Raw genomic sequence first — 23,960 nt, 5'->3', positions numbered from 1 at the left:
AAAGACTTGGAGGTTTTTCATACTTTCATTCTATAATATTAACTATAACAATTAATACAAAATATACTAATGTTATATGAATTAATTATCTTCACCTCTCAATTTATTTGAAAGTGTCAACTTGCATTAATACATTATTCTAGGAAAACAAAAAAATCCTACAACGGTTTTGTTATAATAAATATTTATTATAACAGTAACAATAAAAAATATTTTGGAATCACCAACCCAACCAAAAAATAAGGTGTTCTGAGGATCATGGTGAAGTGGCCTGTGACTGGTGTCAAATTTATAAAGTAAAGCGTAACCTTAAATTTTATAGGGAGAGTGTTACATTTTGGTACAAAGGTTCATTACTGAAAATAAAAAACCAAAATGATGTAATAAGTAATGAAATGAAAAATATTTTCTATCTGACAATTAGTTTTAACAAATTCTAAATTGATGACCAGTTTCTAAAGTATATTGTTCTGGAGATAAATTACATGACTTGTCCACTCATAGTCATAAAAATATTGTGTATAAATTGGCAAAGGACTGATTGTTATTAAGAATAAAAGCTTTTCTGGGATAAGTTCATTAAAGACTCCAAGAGAGGAAACAATATAGATGGAATTATTAAAAAAAAAAAAAAAAAAGGGTAAAAACCAAAGCATATTCTTGCCAGAACCAATTGTGAAGGTAATAAAAAAAATATGAAAAGAACACACTTCATCACCAAAGAGAACTGCATTGCTTTGATAGTTATACATCTGATAAAAGAAAAAAAATTAATTTTATTTTGAATAGACATATTTCCCATTCCCTCCAACAGACTCCCAAAACTAGTATGGTAATCCCTGCCTATTTTAAAATCTATGTTATAAGAAAAAGAAAAAAACTTTTTTGCTAGATGTGTGCCATGAACAAAGCAAAGCAGCAGGATATTTATATTTACAAAATAATAAACTATCATATTTACAATAAATGATATTGTAATTAAAATAGTCCCTAGTCAACTCATTCTATTTAACGAGAAAATGGATCATCTACATTTTTTTAAATATTTGTATTTTAATATTATAAGTTTTAACAATAAAAGGCTTAGTGAAGCCGAAGGTTCGATGCCGATCCTAACAATCATTTTCTAGACAAACCTACTCCGTGACGCCCATAACAACCCAAATCCACAAGATCAATCTTGACACAATCCTACCATGTTTCAGTCTACCCCTCAGGACCAGGATCAAGAATTAGTATTTAACTTTTTAGAAGTATGTTTACTACTCAACCATTTTCACCAGATGCAGTTCCCACAATTTGTCGGTTTATAGCCTTCTAAATTCTTTGGTTAATTTATTTATCTTCAGGCTGAACATTTTCACAGTATTTATTTATGAAAATCTTTTTTCTTATTCCTCCCTTAATGGAAGAAGCCACATTTCTTATCCTTCCAGAACACTAGGAAGTATAATAGCTTAGTAAATTCTTACTTTTTAAGTTTTTGACAGGAAACATGAGCTAAGCTATCTTGAAATTGAGAAATAACAAGAAATTCCTGACCTTAATTTCCTCATATATCTATATCACCAAAATTGTTGCAGTGTCTGCTGCCTTAATATGTATTATAACATGTTTCTTTCAATACTAATCATCCTTCTCAATTATGGAGCTTTCTTAGCAATATAAAAATATTTCTTTTTTAGATAATGATTAAATTTCATCATAGTTCATTTGTATGCAAACTATATACTAATACTATTTATTTTAAATAAACAAAATTAAAGATTAGTCACATTACCTCTATTTTACTTATTTCATCCCTTTTCAAATTAACTTGTTTCTTTTTACCATTAGAGGGCAATTGTTTGTTTTGTCAGTGTACAATTATCATTATTTTTTGTAATTAATTTTACTTATCTTTTATTAAGAAGCATTATTCTTATCTATTTATTTTAATTATAACATTGTATATAGTTAGGGTTGTTTTTTGTATGAGACTATACTCCCCATAATCAACTTTTATAAAAAAATATATAATGTAATGGTTATATCAATCATGTAAGGCCCACCAGGCTGATCTGGTATAAAATTAAATAAAAAAAATAAAAAATGTTGATTTAACAAAAAAGCTGCTGTAATACCTTAAGCATATGCATCTTCATTTGCTTCTTACTTTACATTTTTGAGCTATGTTGTTCATATAAATGAACCATTTTGTGAAATTTGGTTATTTAGACTAAGGAACATTGAAAAATTTCTACTGAAAACTAGAATTCAATATTTTTCATTATGGCAATATTTTCCTTAATAATTAATTTCATAAACAAGTAAAAATAGTGAGCATTGATTTGTATTCATTGCACTGATTGTGATCTGTCAAAAACATATTCAGATGGTAGACATGAACTAAAAAATGCTGAAGAAATGAAATATAGAAAATGTTCCTTCCTTTTTGTACTAATCAAAATAGATTTAAGATTGATTAATTTGTATAAAAAGATATGTAGCAACTATTGTTTACAATTCAATCTTTTCGTGAAAAGAAAATTATCGATTGGAAAGGAGAAAAAAAGTCAGGGAAAAAAAGTCAAAAGACCAATTTTTGTAGGAATTGTAAAACCATTTAATGGGGAAATTAAAAATAAAAAAAGAACACTTTTAAAAACCAAACTCAACCAACTTTATTAACATTTAACTCATTTCTTGGTAGGTTTGGGAGCAACAGCTGTTGTTGCTTTTTTTGCTGGCTTTTTAGTCACAGTAGCTTTCTTTGCTTCAGTAGCAGCAGGTTTATCAGCCTTAGGCTTCTTCACCTTCTTGGGCTTAGCAGCCTTGGCAGCTTTGATCTGAGCTTTCCTTCGCTCGAGCATAGCAACATACCTCTTCTGATGAGGGGTAAGCTCAATCTAAAAAATAAAAAAGTACCAGTTAAATATAAGCAATCTTAAAATAAAATTATATTATACCACTAAGTTAAAGAATATTATTAAATGAATCCATAATTATCAATTTAATAAAAGTAATTAATATCAAATCTAATTCTTCTCAAATTTCTGATTTGAAGAAAATAAAACAATACACTTGGTAGTAATGTTGAATTTCATATTCAGAAAAATATTTATAAAACAAAATTTTTAAAAAATAAGTAACATACTCCTTCCTTCTTTGATCTCTCAATAGCCCTCTCAAGCTTAAGTTTCCTGTCAGCAAGGACAGCCTTCCTCTTCAGAACAGCAGCAAATGGGTTGAGCTTCAGCATTGCTCGAGTATTCCTCAATGGGTTCAGTTTCCTAACCCTCCTGACAATGGTCTTCCTATAAAACATGAAACTCACTAGTAATAACAAAATAGATGTTCAGTACAATTTAACAGACAACTAGATACAGAAGGGATCAAATAAAAGTTTAAAATTCATATTGAAATTACGAGTGATTTTGATATTCCTTTAACTGATTTATATATGTTAGAACGTTTCCTTCAATTTAAAATGTATGAGTTTATCAACAATATTAGTTGATTGATACAAGAGGTATAAATTTTACAATCAAAAATATAAAAAATGGAGAAAAAATATATAAAACTAGATATAAGGGGTTAAGGATTGGGATGGGAAACAAAACTGATATTTTGTTAACAGAGGTTTAAGGTATCATTTGAGAGAATAAAATGTAGGGCATAGGAGGTACCTACAATCATCAAATATATGTTAATTTATATTAAAATACTAAAAACAATCACTTGTATTTTTTTGCTTTTCTCTTTGAATTATCTAATACAAAATAAAGAAGTCCATTACTTCATATCAAATTTATTAATAGTAAAGAATAAAAAAAAAAAAAAAATTTTTCTCCAAGCATAACAACAGCTGAAGACAATTTAGCAAAATTGACATAAGACTAAAATGAGAGAAAAATCACAGTGAACCTCATGTACCCAAACCCTGAAACATATGTTTGTTGCCTTTTAGTGACCGAGATTTTCTGACTCATACTTGTTCTAGAATCCTTAGTGCGGGGTGAAAAAGTGAAAGTTTTCAAAAAAGATAAAGGAAACAACAGTTTTTTTTTTTTTTTTTTGCGTTAAATAAACATTTCAACTTAAGACTTAAACTGAAAAACTCACCTTGGAGCTTTAAGGACACTCTTGATTTCTTCAGACTTGAAAAGTCGAGACAAATCAGTATTTACCATCTTGGGCATGGGCAGGTTGTAATCCTTTTTTAAAGTGGATTTTTTCTTCCATGTACCATAGAGAGCATTAAGTTGATCAAAAGCTGATTGGGTCCAGATCACAAACCTACCCACATGACCACCAGGTGCCAACTTGAGCAAGTTTAATCGTGAAACATTGATAAGATCAACACCAGGAATGTTACGGAAAGCACGAGTTAGGCCCTGGAATTAATAAAAAATAAATATGATAGTAAAAATCACTCTTATTTACAGATTTGTAATGAAATGTTAAGTAAATGTCCAGTTGTAAGAGGTTATAGTTATTTAAATAAATCAGAAATAATAGATAATTAAAAAAAAATAAAATTTTTCTTTCATTATTTATCAATTACTTCATTTGTTTTACCTTGTTCATCTTTAATTTATTTTTACTTTTTAGGATTAATATAAGTTTATATTACTTTTTATATAAAGATTGTTGACTGGTTTTTTGATAGGTAACTGATGATTTAACTAAATAAATCATAAACTTTATGATCTTTTACTGGAAGAGTCTTTGAATTAAACTGGATTTGGTGAATGACACAATTCTATACATAGGTGAAACATCTAAAAAATTAAAAACAAGAATTGATCAACATAAGATCAATTGTAAAAATATAAAAAATATCAAAACTACAGCATTGGCACAACATAGTATTAAATATACACTTTAAATAAAATTGTATTTTAATTTAATTTAATAAAAAAGAAATTTTAGATATAGTTAAGAATAGTAGGAATAGAAAAATAATTGAATCAGTACATAATATGAAAAACATTGACAAAGCAATCAATTATAAAACTGATACAAGAACTTTAGGCACACATTATATGGATATTATAAATAAATTAACATTTTAGTTTTTATGTGGTTTTATATAATATAGAATTAATTTAGTCATTTTTGTTTGTTGTATAAAAAAAAGAGTTATAATTATAAAAGAAAATAGTCTTATTTAATAAATTAGTAAGTAATGGTTTTTTAAAAAAAAAATTGTTAATTTAAATTTATTGTTCATCTTTGTGGTAATAGAGGTAGGAGAAAAGTGTTTTATAGTCTATATTGTTGTTATCATAATGGAAGATAACCTTCAGGAAGGTAATTATTCTCCTAAAATGTTTAACTATTAACAGTTAAATAGTTTTTATTTATTAAATGACATTAATATTATGATATATTAGCAAGAATGACAAGAAAGGAGATAATTACATGTTATATATAGGTTATTTTTATCAGGTAAATAGTTGTGAAGTATATATGATATTTTAGTGTTGCTGTAAGCCCATGTTATGGGTTTTGTTGAATTTGGTTTTATAGCAACCTGAAGATGGGGAATTTTCTCGAAACATTGTTGCTGATTATATGAAATAAATTATTTTATTTGAAAAAGGAAGAATTGTTTCATTCACCAAATCCAGTTCAAATAAATCATATAATTATCAAGGCACAGTGATTATTGTTAAAAATATTTCAATTCTGGAAAATGAAAATTGTGAACAATATTAAACCATTAGCCACAGAGAACAGTATCACTAATCCGAAATATTTATTAGAGGTCTGCTTCTGACTATCCCGAGTTTGCACAGTACAGGTTTTGAGAGGTAAAAACTCCGCACTACACATGCTCCATACAGTTCCAGTCAGAAGCCATTAGTTATTTTAATTCAATTCATAAAATTAAAACTATCAATAAGACAGAAAAAATATATTTATCTAAATTAACTTCTGTATATTATATAGTCTACTGATAGAAAATAATAAAATAAAAAAGAACATACTTGATCTTGCCCATAAATGATGAGAGGTCCTCTACGCTGAATGCGTCTCCTATTACGCATTTTACCTTTACCAGCACGAAATCTTTTAGATTTGTAAACCTAAATACAAATATTTTTTAGTAACATAATCCTGAAAGATTAAAAAAAAATATAAAATGACAATACTCGAGATATTATACTCTCTAACATGCCAGATTAACAGCCTGAATTAAAAAGAATTACTTGTTTCATTTCTACTTTACCATTTAAAAATAAGTTTTGATAAAAAATATATCCTATCCTTATTTCCTTGTTATGTCAATAAATAACAATTCCAGCCTTATATTATTAACTGAATCATGGGCCTGAATAATGAGTTACAATTTTCAAAAGGTGAAAGACAAACCAAATATTGCCTGACTCTTATTTTTTTTTATAAATGATGCTGTTCATGTTACATCATACAATGTTAATTCTAATATTTACAGCAATATTATCATGAAGTCATAAACTATACTGTTACTTATGAAGTAATAGTTTAATATATATAATGGTACAAAAAACAATGTTACAAAAAATAATAACATACCTTATTCCATTTACACCAAGCCCATGATTCAATCAGAATTTTAAAGCTTTCAAAGATAATAGTTTTTTTGAGATGGACATTGTCAATCTAAGCCAATAAATTAGTTTTTCACTAAGTCTACTGTTTTATACACAAATAGGCCAGTAATCTTTCCAAGGAGAATAAATATAATTGATGAAAAAATTTCTCCTAGTCTCATTAACATCAGCTCCATAATCCTCACTTGATAACCATTTAAAATTTTTCAAGCACTAGTACTCTCGTAGTGTCCAAGAGGTGGATCAAAGGATTAAATCCATAGGCTACATAAAAGTCAATGAGCTTCTGTTTAATGGACTTTCTAAATATACACCTCAATGTTATTCAATCAATCACATTTTCTCTTTTGAAGTAATCTGTTATTAATATTAATTTCCCCAATAGTTCTTTAAAAATAATTACAGTATTTTAAGATTTCTATACCACTGGTAGCAGGAAAAGTCAACTGTAATTTCTAATTTTCAATCTGTCCCTTTTCTTAAACAAAATATAAAACTAACTTATACCATCAGATCAGTCCTTCACAACACATAATTTACAAATTTCCAGGCATGATCAAATTATTCTTCTTACACACCATCTACACCTACTTAATTTTCCAGTGTACAAGTCATCTCTACAGTCATGTCCAGAACTGGATAAGGAATACATCATAATTTTTTTTTAAAGAGCATTGGAAACTGTAAGCAAATCTTCAAAAGGGTCCCATTTTAGGAGTTAAATAAAAGAATTTTATCATATTTTTCCAATGGTGTTGAAGCCCTTTTAGAATCTGAACTTCCTTAGTAATTCTTTTCCAATAAAAATACCTCTGGTCACTCCATATCCTTTGACATTCAGGGTTCTGAGATGACATAAAGTATGGCTAAACATGGGTAGCCAACTTTAAAGGAAGTATCATGGAGGTTTTTAAGAAGTTTGATTATTTAATGTTCTTTCTGACAAGCACAAATTTCTGCGAAGCCCCATGGTGTTGGCCTCTGAAGATCTAACATTTATACTGTTACTTAATTTCTGAATGGATGTCTTTCAATAATTTTAGCCTAATATGGTACTGACCATTCGACAAACATGTTCCCAACCACCTTCAGCTTATCTTCATGATGACCATATTCCTAAGCAAATCATAAAAATCTAATTTGATTATTACTCTTTATGCTCCATTCATTTTCGTACTTAGGTAGACTATGAATTCAGTACCCTATTTTTCTAATTATTGACTAGTTTTTGATTAATTATATCACTGTCCCCCTTTCAGCTCATATCTTACTAAGAAAATATGTTAAAATTGAATTTCAAGGGCAAAAATACCAATTACAAGCCCTATTTTATCTCATTCCTTTCTAAAAACTTGATCTCAAAGATATCTTACAGATTCTATCCCCATCTTTAAAACAATGACTACCTCTATCATTCTCTTAAAAGCCACCAAAATATTAGTCACATTTAATTACTACAATTTAATACAGACAACTACTAGGTTAAGATACCCCATGGTGGTACAACAGCATTACCCAAATAATATCAGATTTATAGTAGTCTGATTACTGTAACTGTCTATTTATCTTAGCATGGATATGCATGCAAGTTATTACCTTCTGAATATCAGACCAAGCCTTGATACGATGTAAGAAAATTGTGGCCTGCTTGGTTTTGGTATACTCCTGAATCTTATCAGTCACCACAAGTGGAATTTCTGGTACTTCATTTACCATGTGTCCTGGAGAAATATAATAAAATTAAATTATAACAATTAAGGAGATGAACTAGTAATGAAGCCAATGGAAACAAAATTAAATTTATTATTTTCTGATATGATACAAAAACCAAGTAGTAATAAGCACTAAATAAAAAAATAAAACAATAACCACTTTTTCCACCAAACACCAATGAAATAATAAACCTACCTTTAGACATCACGAGAGCTGGAACTCCGGTAGCTGCAATGGCAGAAACCATTGCATACCTCTTTTGATTAACATTCACCTTACGATGCCATCTGCGCCATACTCTGGTGGGAGCAAACATACGTCCACCTCTACACATATTACCAAAGGCACCCTGACCAGAACGATGGGTACCACCACCCCTTACACGGGGTATACGAGCCACAGCTCGCCCTGTTCCCCATGATTCAGCTGAAGTCTGATGACCTAAAAAAATTGCAAAACAAAGCTTAGTCTGAAGAAAGTATATTATGTTCAAATGTGTTAGAACATCATAATAAACCTTAAACATGGTCAAAATGTAATGTAAGGTACTGCAATATCAGAGTAAAAAAACAATTAGAAGATACCAATAAAATACAACCATACCAATTAAAATGGCAATAGATTAAACTAAAGTTATAATTCAATAACATGTTCCAAATTCACAGATTTAGATATGAAAAATATCAATAATTTAAATTAACAAAAAAACAAAACAAAATCAGTGGTATTACTGATAAGATAAGTTTTTAGAAGTAACTGTATTCAAGATTTCATACTACAAACAATCAACTATGAAAAATTGTGTTTTTACATGTAAAGTTTTAAAATATGCATAGGATGAGGGACCAGCAATAAACTTTCTTTTAATGTATATTAAAGGTAAAAAAAAATTACAGAATAGATTCCCAGATATTAATATTATGAAAAATTGTAAGGTAGGTACACTTTTGTTCCTAATCTGATATAGGCAATAAGACAGTAATAATTTCAACAGCCATTATGATGATCAATATACAAAATAAACTGTGTAAATAATATTTTTCTTGACCTAAATGATGTTTGAAAAATAACCTTCACAACAAAGATTCACACAGAATTGTCCATAATACATTTTATTCAAGAAATAATTGAAGAAAAATTATAACACTATGATTATGACTTTTGCAAAAATGGTTCACAGACACATTCATTATTTGTTAGGCTAGTACAATGTTAATGCTAAAAATAGAAGTAATCAGTAATTGAAAGACCTATATGGGAAAGTTATATACTCGTAAAAAACACAAAAATAATAATAAAATAACATATTCATTGACTAATAAGTGCACTATGAAAAGTAAGGTTACAGCCATGTGCCATGCATCAGGCATGTATATAGTAGTTGATGTCTTACTAAGTATAATTTGACATCACTATTATCAAGACATTCAAAATTGTGATAGGGGTTTCTGAAAGAAAACTGTAGCTGAAACTAACAAAGCATACCACCCATATCAAAATATACATCTAACTGAAAGTATATTAGAAAAGTGCTCAGGCAGTATTCGAATAAATAAAAAATTGAATTTCCAGATATTTAACAGTAATTGAATAATTCATTTTGAAGAAAATGAGTAAACATAAACTCTTATTTACAATTTTGAACATTTTTAAAATATCACCAGAACTAAGTAATACAAATAATTATAGACACCACATAAAAGACCATTGAAGAATGTAACTTCAGAATCACTAAATAACAATCTTAACAATAAAAAGTATTGAGAAATTACAAATCAAAATATCAATGTACCTGCTTCAGCACTGACAGCATAAGGTTGTCTATGATTTTTAGCTATATTCTGATGTACAAAATTGACAACATCTGGTCTAATTGGAGCATTAAAGACTGCAGGTAGAGTCAATAATTCACCAGTTGGTTCATTTTTGTCACTGTACACAGTGACCTGTGGCCGAGAAGACGGGGGAATCTGAAAGCGATATGTGAAGATTAAATGTACTGCACCTAAAAATATTAAACTTACTAAATAAACCCAATTACAAACAAAACAAATTGGGCAATGAAGTGTCAATAACAGATACAAAATTGGAAAAGTACAAAAAAATGTGAATACACGTGGATGCTTACGATCAGGTTAGAATTGAACAATCTCATTACTACTTTAACATTTCAAGATCAAAACAAAAATTTAGTATCTTTCAATTTACAAAATAATTGTTTATTAACTCCTTACCATGATTTAATGTTACGGACAGTCAGAATTAAATTACTATAGGGAACACCTAAATTCACTGTACCCTACCTCCGAAGTAAATGGAGGAGCACTAGATTACACTGCCACTGAAATCCTCATTGACGCTTCGACACGAGGTCAGTTTAGACAAAAGTAAACTTTTTAATGTTTCAAACAATAGAAAAAACTTCATACTAAAATCTAAAAGTTATGTTATAGTTTAGTAATTAACAATATAAATAGAACATGTTCATTGTTTAATTAATTAATCAGAGCTACTTTTCTTTTCGATGTTATCAAGGGAAACCTTCTGAGATGAACTAATGAAAATCCTCTTCTAAATTTAACTTTATTAAATTATAGTTCGTAGTGCTAATTCATTCTTTAGCTGAAATGGACGTTGGTACATGAGATTATCTTCTAATAGCTCTATATTTAATCACAACTTTTAGATTTATTAATTTATAAGAAATAGAAAGTTATGTATGAATCATACATTAACTATTTTATTTCATGCTCTTCTTTGTTTAGTTGGCATACATAACTAATTTTCCTCTTAAAACTGAGTCGTAATAAAATTCAATATAACTGTATTTTCCATCTAATTTAATTTAATTGTCTTTTACGGTTTAACAAATGGAATCCTTTTCGCTGAAAATTTGATTACTAAGCGTTCGATCGTAAAACATGGTAACTGAAATTTTTATGAATTGCAGTTTTTGGTATCATTGACTTTTTTAGGGCTTTTTTATTAATTGTTGAAATAATCCTTAGGAAATTTGTTATCTTAAAACATGAATGTTGATATTAAGCTGTTACCATGTTTTACGATCAAACGCCTCATATACTCGTAATTTGGATCTAACGACAAAGCTATGATATGTTTATGTTTACATTTCATATTTTTTCCATTTCTTGGTTGAAGTGTTTAAGAAAGGTGTGTCATTTGCTCAGATGTTTCAAGTATGAGAAGATTAGTACTTCTAAGCAGTGTTTAGAACCGATTTTCAAAATTTTTGTGATTTCTTGAAATGAGGTAACTTCATCATATCAGCTCCCCTTTTAGTGATTCACCAAGTATTTCTTTAAGAGCATCAACTCGGATGCTCCATGTATGAAGCTGTATAATCAGTGGTTAGTGATTGCTTACGATATCTCATTATTATTTTAACAATAGGCCTTAAATAAAACGATTGGCTTTAATCACTTTTGATCAAATTGATAAATTAATTGGCTTAATCACCTTCAACTATACGAAACTGCTATTAATCCTTCTATTGTTACGAGCTAAACAGAGGTGGATCCAGAAGAGAAAGGAGGAGTGTAGTAGAGGAGTATCCACCTTTCTTTAACATAGAAAAATTAAATAAATGACATGTGCACTACAATCTCCGTTTGTACATGTATACTTGTATATTTCTAGAAGCCCTGGCTTCCCCTCTTCCTCTTAGAGGGTATCCCAAACTGTCTGCAAGCTTCCAATTCTAGCCCACGATATCGTACCGCCCAGCTATTCGCGGTTTGTTATCGCTCAGGGGGCCAAGACTATTATGGAAGATTGGAAATGCTTGAGAAGGTTACAGTCAGGAACTTTCTCCTTGAGAATGAAGACTTTTTCAATTTTAAGCTCCAGAACGGAATCAAAAATTAAATCAGTCTTTCATGCTGCAATGATCGAATTGCTGATTGCATATCTTATCTACACATAGCTTTCCAAATGTCCATTTTGCTTTCAATATCAAGGAACTTGGTTTCAATGTCCCGAATCAGTGTTTTATAAGATATTAATAGATGATTAAGAACATTATATTATAAATATTTGAAATAACATTATAAATAAAGGTAACTCAGAATATATCAGAATAATAAGAATATAATATAAGTTCAACAAAGCATCATTTAATTTCCTAAGGATTAAATTTTGAAAAGGCAATATCTAAAATATAAACACAGATATTGGTCTCAATTATTATCTTTATCAATTAATTCTTTCGGTATAAGCGAAGAAACTTAGAAACATTAATAAATTTCATATAGGAATAGTTTAAGTGATGTCATTATTATCAGCTAATAGAATTGCTGTATGCCAAAAATTAACAAATAGTCATTTTAATTTTTTTAAATTTCCTTTTACCTGCTTTATTCACTGCAACCTCCCCAGATGTTACGTAACCTTCAGCAATCCAATGAAATACGTTATAGACGCGGGGTGTACCGGACAAAAGCATTTTGTTCGTATAATCGTGTAAACAATGTACTTTGAACTTTAATCACTATATTAACAGAATATAGTAACAAACAAAGAGGAATCGTTTAGCATACCTACTACAGACGCCAAAAGACCCTTGAATAAAACACTTCCTACTGCGAAACGGGTCCCCTTATTCTTATAAGCTCAACATATGCAACTTCCTTCTTTTAAGCACAAATTTACCGTCCCAAGCGATTCACTATAATCTATTTCACATGTGAAACCATTTCTTACACGATCGACACAATCGTACAACGACCGATTTGTTTTTCATCATTCCTTGTTACCCAAAATGCCACTAAGCACGTTGCAAGACTTGCACAACTTTCGATCTCAACTTATTACAAATTTGCTGTCTCAACTGATTTACTATAAACATTTTCGCAATATGTGAAACCATTCCTTACACTATTGGTACTAAGGTATACTACAGATACTAGGAGCTGATGGGTGTTCTGAGGAATAGAATTACGAAATCTTTGGAATTGTTTAAGTACAGTTATGAATTTTCATGCGATTTGGGAAATATGATTAATCCAGGAGAGGTATTGGTCGAAGGTGATTCCAAGGTTTTTTATTGTATGTTAGAAGTGAATCGGTTGGTTGTTAAGTAAGAGCATGGGGTAACAAGGGATGGAATGAAGGAGGCCCTTAGAACCAATAAGAATGGCCTTGGTTTTTTCAGCATGCGTTAATACTATCGCTTACTAATACTATATGATAAGAAGGATAGATAAATTTGAAGATCATCTGCACATAGGTGGTATTGTGTGTGGTGAATGGAATCAGGAAGATCATTAATATAAATAGAAAAAGAGTTGGTGAAAGTGAGGACCCTTGAGGAACACCTCGTGCCAGAAGGTTTGTTCAGATCCATGACTGTGATCATTCCCAAAAGATGAGACAGGAAGGAGAGGAAACCACTTCAGGACACCATTTGACATGGAAAGATTATGAAGTTTGCTGAGGAGGATCTTATGGTTAACTGAGTCAAATATTTTCGAAAAATAAAAAATAACTAAAATTGATATATGATGATTGTCTGTAGCGGATTGAAGGTCTTCAGATATTTTCAATAAAGTGGAATGTTCAGACCGAAAACCGGGTGGGAAAGGATTAAGGAGAGCTTTTTGTTCGAGAAAATTATTAAGTTGAGAGTGTACTTATCTTTCTAGTGGCTTCTAGAAAGTCGGAAACTGAAGGAGAAGGTACTTTGTCCAGTGGTTGGACCAGAACTTTCTTCCAGGCTTAGGAAAAAAATTCCTTGATTGAAACAAGGATATTTCAAGAACTACTGAATGGATTTTAGAATAGCATTTACTACACTTTACATTCAATGAATATTTGCCATTAAACAATTTTTTTTTCTGATAATTAAATAAATGGGAGAAATTATATATCATATATTTTACAATATTTATTTATACATAATTTATTAAATATTTATTGCTAAAATTTAAATTATCAGCAACTACTCCAAATTTTTGGTTTCAACAATTAAACAGAATTTCGATGAATTCTCTCGATTATAACTTGGATAAGTGTTGTAGTCCCACCGTGTCAAAAGTTATTAAAGTTGGTTCAACAAATTCAAAGTCCCAAGGCGCTTCCTTCGCTTTACATTTAGTGTAACCTTAGGTCTTTTTGTCATGGAATCGTGTTAATGCATTTTGGATGTACACGGCACATGCTTGCTGGCAGGCATATGTTAATGTTTTATGAGCTTGAAGTAGGTAAAAGTTGAATATTTTTACTGGTATTACTGATGGGATAGGCACATACTGAGGAGATTAATTTAGTTTTCATGGTTGTCCCTAGAGTTCAAAACTGTACCTGTTGAGCTGATGACTGAGCCATTACCAACAATATATTAAAATATATACATAGTAAATCATTCTATTCCTTCAAGGAAGGCGTATAATCAAGAGAGTAAGCTGCTAGGAAAAGTGAAGAAAAAGGGCAGGGTATAACGAACAATATGTAAGCAGCACCAATCACCGTCTGCCTTCTGTTTACATTACAGTTGTGTTTCGCACAAATTTCTTGATTAAAACAAGAATTTCTCAAGAACGGCTAAACGGATATTATTATTTATGAACCAAATTACTGAAAATAGCATTTACTATATTTTGCATATTATTTGGTGAAATGGGTGTAATTATATATAATATATTGTACAACACATATTTATATATAATTTATTACATATTCCTAGTTGAGCCAGAAGAGCATGGTTAACTCCCTTCTTTTTTGGTTTCACTTTTTCTTAAAGGAGAGTTGGATATGCCACTCTGGTGTTCTGGCCTAAGTGGCCCTCTACAGTAGTTATAGGGCAAGTCAATCCTGAAAGAATGACCATTGTATATTATTATACAATATCTAATGCCACCCTTATGTCTAAAATAAAACCCATAAAGAGTAATGATGCATCTGAACTATAGTATATTATTATGAGCACATATATAGTTGTAATCAATCACCTAACTGCGGAGAAATAATGTTTTTACAGAAACTATAAAATGACAGAATTGGCCAATAGACAGGTAAGTTGTTGCAACAACTTAATGGAGAGGGGAAAATCTAACATTTCCCAACTTACCAGATGTCTGGGGAGTATTTCCATTGATCTCCCCTTTTTCTTAACAATTTTTAAAAACTGACCTCTCTAAACAGCATTCATTAGAAATTTTGAGTGATATTTGAATCATCTTTTATCACAATTTTAACAGTTGAAATAGGTTACCAAACCTCCAAACTATTTCGGTTTTCAAATTATTGGGGGATGAGACCTGTTTGTAAAGTCTCTATACCTTTCAACTTGAATAGCCCTGATGAAGCTCTACAAAGTGGGGCAAAACGTCAGAAAATAAATAGTTGATAACTAATTTTGTTCTCTTCTGACCATAACCCTGATTATCTTCTTCATAATTTGAAATTACATAGTCAATTATTATGTATTTATATAAAACCTAAGACATTTGGGTTCAAATCACACTTGACACTGGACAAATCAATATTTTCTTGAAAGAAACTGTTGTCCATGGTTTGCATCCCACGTGAAACTAAATAAAATATTCCATTATACATTTTTTTTTATAGAAAGGAAAATTTTTGGACCCAATACCTAAAATCAATACAATTTAATCAATCTAAATGACACGACTAAATCACTCCTATTAAACTCTTAATTTAAGCAACAATGTATCTTCAAGAATTCAATTATACTTGGTGAATCAATATTTATTCTGAGTATTCAAATAACTGAGTACTTTTCTGCAAAAACCTCAAGACTGTGTCTTGACCAATTATAACCAGATCTTGTCTGAGTTCAACTGAGATCATGATAGCCAAACAATTTTCTTACCTTTTATGATACTACTAAACCATTATTATTTACTTGGTATGGCTATAATAATTATATGAATAGTAAAAAGTTGAACTACTGAACTATACTAGATTTCAATAAGTTAGGTTAAACTCCTTCAATAACAAAATCCTAAAGAAAATAATACTGATAGAAGTAAATAAATGTGGTAAAAAACTTTCATATATCTAATGAGAGCACTGAATAACACAATCTAAAACAATAAAAATATATTTTACAAACATATGTATAAATTAAAATAACAACAATTAAAATATACGTTAAAAAATAGTTCATTTAACTATCCTTTATACTTTCAGAGTAGTCCCATTCAAGGTTTCACCTGATAGGGTTTGTATTTTTTCTTTAATATCACGCGCATCCTCAGAACAGTCTTCTTTTGGTTCATTATTGATGCTTGGATCATCTTTGTTCACTTGATTTCTATCTCCGACTCGCACATCAAAACTATGAAGTGGTAGAGAATTAAGCCAAACCAACATACTACAGAAACAGAGTTAAAGGAATAATAAAAAAAATACTGTCTGACAAAATGTACACTTTAGAATTTAATTACAATCAAAAATATTTAGAACAAAAAAAGAAAAAAGAATGAAGAGAAAAAATATTATTTTTGTATAGTGGAGAACAACTTAGAAATGAAATTGTAGCAGTTACAAGAAAAATGCATTGCAAGATATAAATATATCATAAATGTTCAAATATTGTAAAATAACATGGAGAAAATTCCTGTGGAAAGTATAAAGAATATTATTGATATTTCAAGTTTCCTAAAAAGTAATTGTGTTCCATTTTAATGTTTATAGGACTAAGCTGTTTGAATTGAATACACAAGTTTCATTCAAAATAAAATTTTTAATGAAAGAAAGTGAAGATAAAAAAGAGTTGAGACAATGTTATTATAATAGCAAATACCATCTTAATTGAAAAAAAAAAACAACTGATGTAACCAAATTGAAAGATGTACGCATTCACATCAAATGATTAAAAGATGCTACGATTCCTTATATAGCTAGAAACAACATAAACCTTTGTATAAAAATAAATAAAATACTTCAAAACTGATCCTTAGTAACTAACAATTTCATTTTTACTTTTGTGGATGAACAGTATAATTTTAGGTTACTCCTTGGCAAAATATTAAAAACAAAATTTACAAATTTTGATTTTTTGCAAAAATATCAGTTTTTTGCCACAGAACTGCTGAAAAGAATGTGATAAAACTTTTATTAAATAGATTGTGATAGATTTATTAGAAGAAATTTACATCAGTCAGTCAACTACAAATAAAATCAACCTTCATGATTTAGATCCTAAAAAATATTTTTCCTATAATTATCAAATGTTTTCATAGTTTATATTTATCCATTTTTAGTTATTACTAACAATGAGAGATTACTCACAATCCCAAAAGAAATCCAAGAACTGATTGAAAGGTTTAAAATAAAGAAAAGTTCTGGAGATGATTTGATCCCAGTCATAACAATTAATATGTTACTGAGGAAAGCTGTTTTCACAATGTAAATTTTTTACAGTTGCCTCCGCACTGGATATTTTTCTGGTGCGTGGAAAAAAGCTGAACTTATAGTAATTCACAAGCGTGCTAAACTAATGAGCAGCTATAGACCCATCAGTTTGTTACCCATTCTTGGAAAATTGCTGGAATCAGATATAAAAAAGCATCTTTCTTATTTTTTCATATGCATCAAGATTATTACAGATTTTCAATATAGTCATTCCACTTCTCACCAACTGGCAAGAATATCAGAGTTTATAATAAACAGTTTCGAATTGAAGAAGCACACCCTGGTAACGTTCTTGGACTTCCAATAATTCTAGAGGATTTCATCAAAAAAAGGTTCTCGAAGTTCCACTCCCAATAGTTAAAGGAACAGTGACCTATAATTTGGGAAACCCAACCACAACCCGAAGACTGAAGTCCAGGCTGCTACAGGATGTCCTGTTATAAATTCTATATTTATCAGCTCTGTTGTTGTCACTCTCAAATTTTATCTTATCTTAATTTTTTTTTTTTTTCGTTAGAAGTCAATTATTTAGTTTGTTAAATCCATAAATGTCATTGTGTTTGATATTAACTTTACTTTTATCCTTTATTAAGAATTATTATTTTAATCTATTTATTTTATCTTAATTTTTTTTATTTATAACATTACATATAGTTAGGGATGTCTTTTGTATGAGACTATACCCCCCAAAATCAATGTACCTCTTATATTAACCATACAAGGTCCACCAGGTAGATCTGGTATTAAATAAGTAAATAAATAAAAAAAAAATAAAGATGGTTAATTATTATACATAAACCAAGGATACTTTAGAGGGAGTCATTTGATGTATGATATTAATCACCATATCATTGAAAATTTATATACCAATTTTAATCTAAATTAGTAGAACCATTTTTGAGAAAATGGTAAAAAAAATGAAATTGAGATTTTGTACTTCCACAAGTCAATTTTTGTGATAAAGTTACTGTAACAATCCAAGCAATTACCACAATTTTAGGTTCATAGAATTTTTTATTTTTAAATTAGACTGACCGCATATACACCATTTTGGACCAAAAATTCTTAAAATTAAGCTATTTTCTAGACATCTCGGTAAGGAATCAATCAGAATCTGTACAGTTCATACATAAATATGAACCCGAGATTAGTTTTGCTATATTTATCATTTGGCAGTAGGCACTTTGATTGCCTACATCTTTCCATGGATGATTTTGACTTGCAGCTCTACTTGTTCAGTGAACTGAGTACTTATAATTTCATAAGAGAGCTTAAAAAATAATTTTTGAATTTAATGTGAAATTAAACTGATAATATTAAACTTAATCAGAACTGTGAAACAATGTTATAAATAAAAGTTAAAAAGAAAAAAAAAAAAAAAAAAAAAAAAAGAAAAAAAAAAGGATACGATTTATCTTCTTTTTCTGCCTTTACTATAGTTGGAAGAATAAACTTTTTTTTAAATTCTTCAAGCTTATTCTCAACTTCCGACCACTCAATAGGTTCATGAATACCATCGTTTCCAAATCTTTGGTTATATCGATCATAATGGACCTATAAAAATAGATGTGTTAAGAGTTGACAAAATAAACTTTTAAAGGTTATATATGTTAATATATAAATAATATGTTAAAAATATACACATTAAATACTATATTCTTTATTCCTAAACCTCTTAGCTACTTTTCAGATCTAAAGCAAATTTTTGAGAGAACTTTGATGCATTTTACCTGTTGGGAATTTTAGAAAACAAAAAAGTGCTTCGACTAATCAGCCTGCAATGCATCAAGATTCATTAAGAATTTTACTTTGGAAAAATAAAGTTTGGAAGATTTGGAATTAAGGTAGTGATTTACCTTAATCAGTATTAAGTCATGAATTTTATGATTATATACTTGTTCAATAACTTACTTAAAAAAATAATAATAATTTCAATTCATCCAACAACAATACTACTTATTGATACTAAAGAATCATAACAGTTGTTTACCAATTATTTTTAAACAAAGGTGACAAACGTAATAGGTTCATCAAATCATGAGAATTACTGACTGATATTGGGTCACCCACAGCATGATATATTTAACTCAAAAGATGGTCTAATATTTCTTTGAGAATCATTCTGACAACTTATATTAGTTAGGTTCCAAATAGATCTTAGGATGGGACAACTCCTGAAGTATTCAAGAGCTATAATTAAACCAGTAAATTACCTCTTCAAGTACCAAGCCTACTCCAGGTGCAATAGGGATATCCAGTCGCTCTTCTCCATATGCTCTTGTCAAGGTTTCTAAAGGTGTCAGTCCTCGGACAATAGCAATTGTCAATCCAACCATTTTTCTTATTTGGTGTAACATAAAACTTTGGCCTAAAAACATATAGGTTAAGTTATAATAAACAAGAAGCAGAAAGGTACAGACAAAATTAGAGTTCACAGTTAATTAGTTGAGTATTTAAACATTTCTTGTATCAAATATGTTATATAAGCATTATTAGGAAGGAGACGATTGACTGATTAACAAAGCATTTAAAACATAATGACATATAAAACATAATGGATGGCAACCACTTAATCACTCTACTTGAGCCCTTTGTAATGTAATGTAAATGTAAAAATGTATGAAATAGACAGAAAAAGGCTGGGGTAGAGAGGAGCAGTGTATAGGATGGTCTCTGTAATCTATTAAATTTTACTTTACTTTTGAAAAAAGGATCAAAGTAGAGCAAAGTAGTCTTAGTAGGCACCCTGCTTAGCACAATATTTATTTTAAAAATCAAGTTTAAACTAAAAGAATACCAAAAAAGGATACCTCAGTTTAATATTAATTTTTTAAAGCTTAAGTAATTTAATTAAATCTAGAATAATATTATAAACAAATGAGGCACTTAAAAAAAAAAAAACATGGCAACTGAAAAATGATATTAGACACCAAGTGCATCAAATATCGAGAATTATTTTATGATTGGAGAAGTTTGTCGGGGGGTGCGGTCAGCAAAGAACAACATAAATAAACAAAACCATATTTATTTATTTTTCGACCGGAGTTTCAGGTCTTCATCAGGGGTTGTGGCGTAGAATAAATAAAGACCTGAAACTCAGGTCGAAACGTCGGCATAAAATAAATAAATATGGTTTTGTTTATTTATGTTGTTCTTTGCTGACCCCACCCCCCGACAAACTTCTCCAATCATTAAATCTACGGTCAACTATCTACATCTCATTGAGAATTATTTTATATTGATGTTATATAACGACTACCATATGGTATATAAAGGAGAGTATGATCTGGTTGGCAGAGATAAATAATAAATAAAATAGTGATATTTATTTATTAAATGCCAACATTTCAACCCCAATAATAGGTCTCCTTCAAGGCTACAAAGATGAAACTATGATAGGAGTATTATTCACGTAAGATTTTTTTTTTCTATACTCGCTTATAACTGCTATCTTTTTCTTCATAGATCTCATAAAGGACTACAATGTGGGTCAAAATATCAGCATTAAATAAATAGACACCACTATTTTTTATATGATTTCTCACAGCCACCCTGACCATTTCCTTCTTAGACTACTAAAAATTTACAACATTTACTGTTGAATACTGAAAGTATTGATTTGTAACACTGTCAAAAGAATTGTAGACTCTGTGGTTGTAAAATATATATATAGTAATGTGATTTACCTTTTACTTTTAATGTAATGAATTCCATATTGTCAATGATAATTGGATCACCAGATGTAAATGAAATGACATATCTTTTCGCACTTGGATCTAGTGGCTTCCTAAAACCAAAGGTAACAAAATTGTTATATAGGTGTTTATATTATATTTGTAATAGATAAGTTATTTGGTTTTACTTAAGAATAATTTATAAATAATAAATTAAACATACTTTCTTGATGTGAAATTGTGGTAATTATGAGTACCCAGGAAAGTTTCTAAAACCTTATTGGTACTCTCTATCACAGATGGAGGTATTCTATAATCTTCTGACAAAGGTTCATTTTGAGGAGATAGAGTAAATGTTGGCATCATATAGGAATAAGTTCGTGCATCACAATTTCCTTTACAGTTAAATCCTTTTGTTGCTCTTTTAATAGCAACCATCCTTATTTGATCAGGCAAATAGCTGTTGACAGTTTTGAGACATACTTCCATCGCTAATGATAAGGCATCATAGGACAACAAAAAGAAGCATAGATTTATGAACATATTTATTAATAAATTTAAGTATAACAGGGCAAAAATAAAAGGAAACTTACGCAATTTCACTGATAGAACTTGTTTCACAGCAGAAACCCCCTTGTCAGTTCTTGCTGCCCTCTGAAATTCAATAATTTTTGGCTGATCAAAAGCTTCATCAGTTATTACTCCAGCCTTCAACATAGAAACAAACAAGTCTTCTTCTATAGTTTTCATACCAGGATTTCTTTGAAGGCCTAAATATCCTTGGCCAGAATAACAAATTAGTACTGCACACTTTCTTCTCTTGACCCTTGGTGTTTCAATCAGTGGTCGCTTCTCTTCAACAGCATTCATGCAGGATTCAGATATCCTCTTTAATGGGTTTATTGTACTTTCTTCCATTGCTCCTACACATTCACCCATTGTATTGTAAAAAACTTTGGGAAATAAAAAATCTGTAAATAAAACATAAATTAAGGGAGAGCAATATTTAAATTTTCAACAACCGGATTTTTCGAACCCTTACTCTTGCAAGTTATTTGAAATATCTTTCGCATTTGCTAAATTTAATTTACTCCGACTAAGAAGATCAATTCCGACAGACACGAGGGAGGACCTTTGTTTATTATACTTTAATTCAGTTGAAGGCTCGTTCACTAGGTACCGCCACTGTTAGGTGTTGGCAGTTGGTCCCCTCTCCACTCTATCTCCTACCCCTTCCAGTCTAGCTAGTTTACAAACATGGCGATTACAGTTAGTCTAGGTTTTGACAGTTCATAAGAAATTCGTAGTAAGAAGCAGCTACAGTAACCCAGGCAAGGCTTAAACGTATTCCTAAATATTAATTATACATTGAAAACTTATTAGTTTATCGTACATTTTACGACTTGGTGTTTACGATTGTTTACATTAGTAGCAAAATTAATGACAATGGTTATTTCAACTGCTAGTCCTATTTTTTAACTTTCATACTGTAATATTGTACTTTTATTATTACAATATTATTTTTTCTCCTAAGTCGTAATTTACTGAACTTTATAATGTTGGTGAATGTTTACTTAGTTGTGTAATTTTGACAGGATTATTATCTGGTTAATTACTTTCTAATTACTTATTTGAATGTTTTAGCTTAAAAATAAAGTTGAGGTATTTTATTAACCTCATTAGTAGGTGTTGAAAGATATTTAGTTCAGTTTGAAAGTTATTCAAATGATAAATTAAATTTCTTTTGTGTAAAAACTTAAGTATAATTTGAATGTCTGCCAACTAAAAGAAATTGGCAGGCTTAGGCTGCCAAGTCTTTTGTTTACCAACTTAACAATAACAAGACTGCTCATTTAAACATTATATATTTTATGGATGAATAGTAATCTATGTTTGTGTTATCTTTCAAAATTAAATAATCTAGAAAATAAATTAATAATGCAGTAAAATAGTAAATATTTTTGTAATTATAAGCAGTATATTAATAATTTATTGTGATATTGTAATTTATTTATAACTATATATGTGCGCCAATTATAATTTCAATAATTTTTGTTTTAATAATGTTAAATACTTGAAGTATGCTTATTATCTTTTGTTTTTTTACTGCAGACCTGAAATAATGGTTTATATTAGTAAATACTTCAACAATCAGCAAAAAAAAGGTCAGGATGATTACCTATGATTCAGCTGAGATAGATAGTGTCAGTAGGAAACTTTGTTATTTCAACAGATCTAGACTACATTATCAGTGTATGAATATTAATGAGTATTGCTTATGATAATATTGAATCACTTTAAATACTATGCTGAGCACATATTTTAGTAATAATTTTTCTAATGTCGGTTTTTTAATTTATTTACATTTACTAATATATTAGTTTATCTAAAACATCATAGTTGAAATCAATAAAAAAAAATATATAATGTTAATGCATTTGATTGCACAACATTGATCTGGACTAACATTTGTAGTGATGAAATGTTGCTTTCACTGTGAACCTTGAACTTGTTCCCTTAAATCCATGATTTATTAACTTACTAAATACTAAACCATTATTTTTGTCAATAATCCTGATTTTAGTTATATTATATT

The 23,960-nt window shown here is 29.4% G+C and overlaps 3 protein-coding genes across 7 annotated transcripts in view; 1 reads left to right on the top strand and 2 right to left on the bottom strand.

Annotated features, from left to right (window-relative positions):
- Positions 1 to 2,638: 2,638 nt before the first annotated feature.
- Positions 2,639 to 10,665, bottom strand: RpL4 (ribosomal protein L4). The gene is made up of 8 exons (XM_014420401.3): positions 10,529 to 10,665; positions 10,087 to 10,264; positions 8,490 to 8,735; positions 8,178 to 8,302; positions 5,976 to 6,074; positions 4,105 to 4,376; positions 3,137 to 3,296; positions 2,639 to 2,888 (listed from the first exon to the last, which is right to left on the bottom strand). The coding sequence occupies exons 1-8, from the start codon at positions 10,529 to 10,531 to the stop codon at positions 2,679 to 2,681; spliced, it is 1,293 nt and encodes a 430-aa protein (XP_014275887.1). The 5' UTR covers positions 10,532 to 10,665; the 3' UTR covers positions 2,639 to 2,678.
- Positions 10,259 to 23,960, top strand: part of LOC106680587 (GTP-binding protein 2) — a 33,742-nt gene continuing 20,040 nt past the window's right edge. For 2 of the 5 annotated variants that reach the window (XM_014420397.3, XM_014420396.3), the window contains exon 1: positions 10,259 to 10,428. In XM_014420397.3, the coding sequence (XP_014275883.1) occupies positions 10,415 to 10,428 (14 nt within the window). In that variant the 5' untranslated portion in view covers positions 10,259 to 10,414. Of the gene's footprint in view, positions 10,429 to 10,549; positions 10,666 to 19,380; positions 19,535 to 22,573; positions 22,696 to 23,960 lie in introns of those variants that run through there. The other 3 variants (XM_014420399.3, XM_014420400.3, XM_014420398.3) reach the window with 3 other exon arrangements.
- On the bottom strand, positions 16,359 to 22,562 carry Pus1 (Pseudouridine synthase 1). The gene is made up of 7 exons (XM_014420402.2): positions 22,407 to 22,562; positions 21,958 to 22,335; positions 21,588 to 21,855; positions 21,377 to 21,477; positions 19,904 to 20,058; positions 19,099 to 19,244; positions 16,359 to 16,647 (listed from the first exon to the last, which is right to left on the bottom strand). Exons 1-7 carry the CDS (start codon positions 22,435 to 22,437, stop codon positions 16,452 to 16,454), a joined length of 1,275 nt encoding a protein of 424 aa, XP_014275888.1. The 5' UTR covers positions 22,438 to 22,562; the 3' UTR covers positions 16,359 to 16,451.

This window comes from Halyomorpha halys, unplaced genomic scaffold (genome assembly GCF_000696795.3).
Source record: "Halyomorpha halys isolate HHAL.00 unplaced genomic scaffold, Hhal_1.1 Scaffold269.1, whole genome shotgun sequence".
NCBI lineage: Eukaryota > Metazoa > Arthropoda > Insecta > Hemiptera > Pentatomidae > Halyomorpha > Halyomorpha halys.
This window is presented reverse-complemented; position numbering and strand designations above follow the sequence as displayed.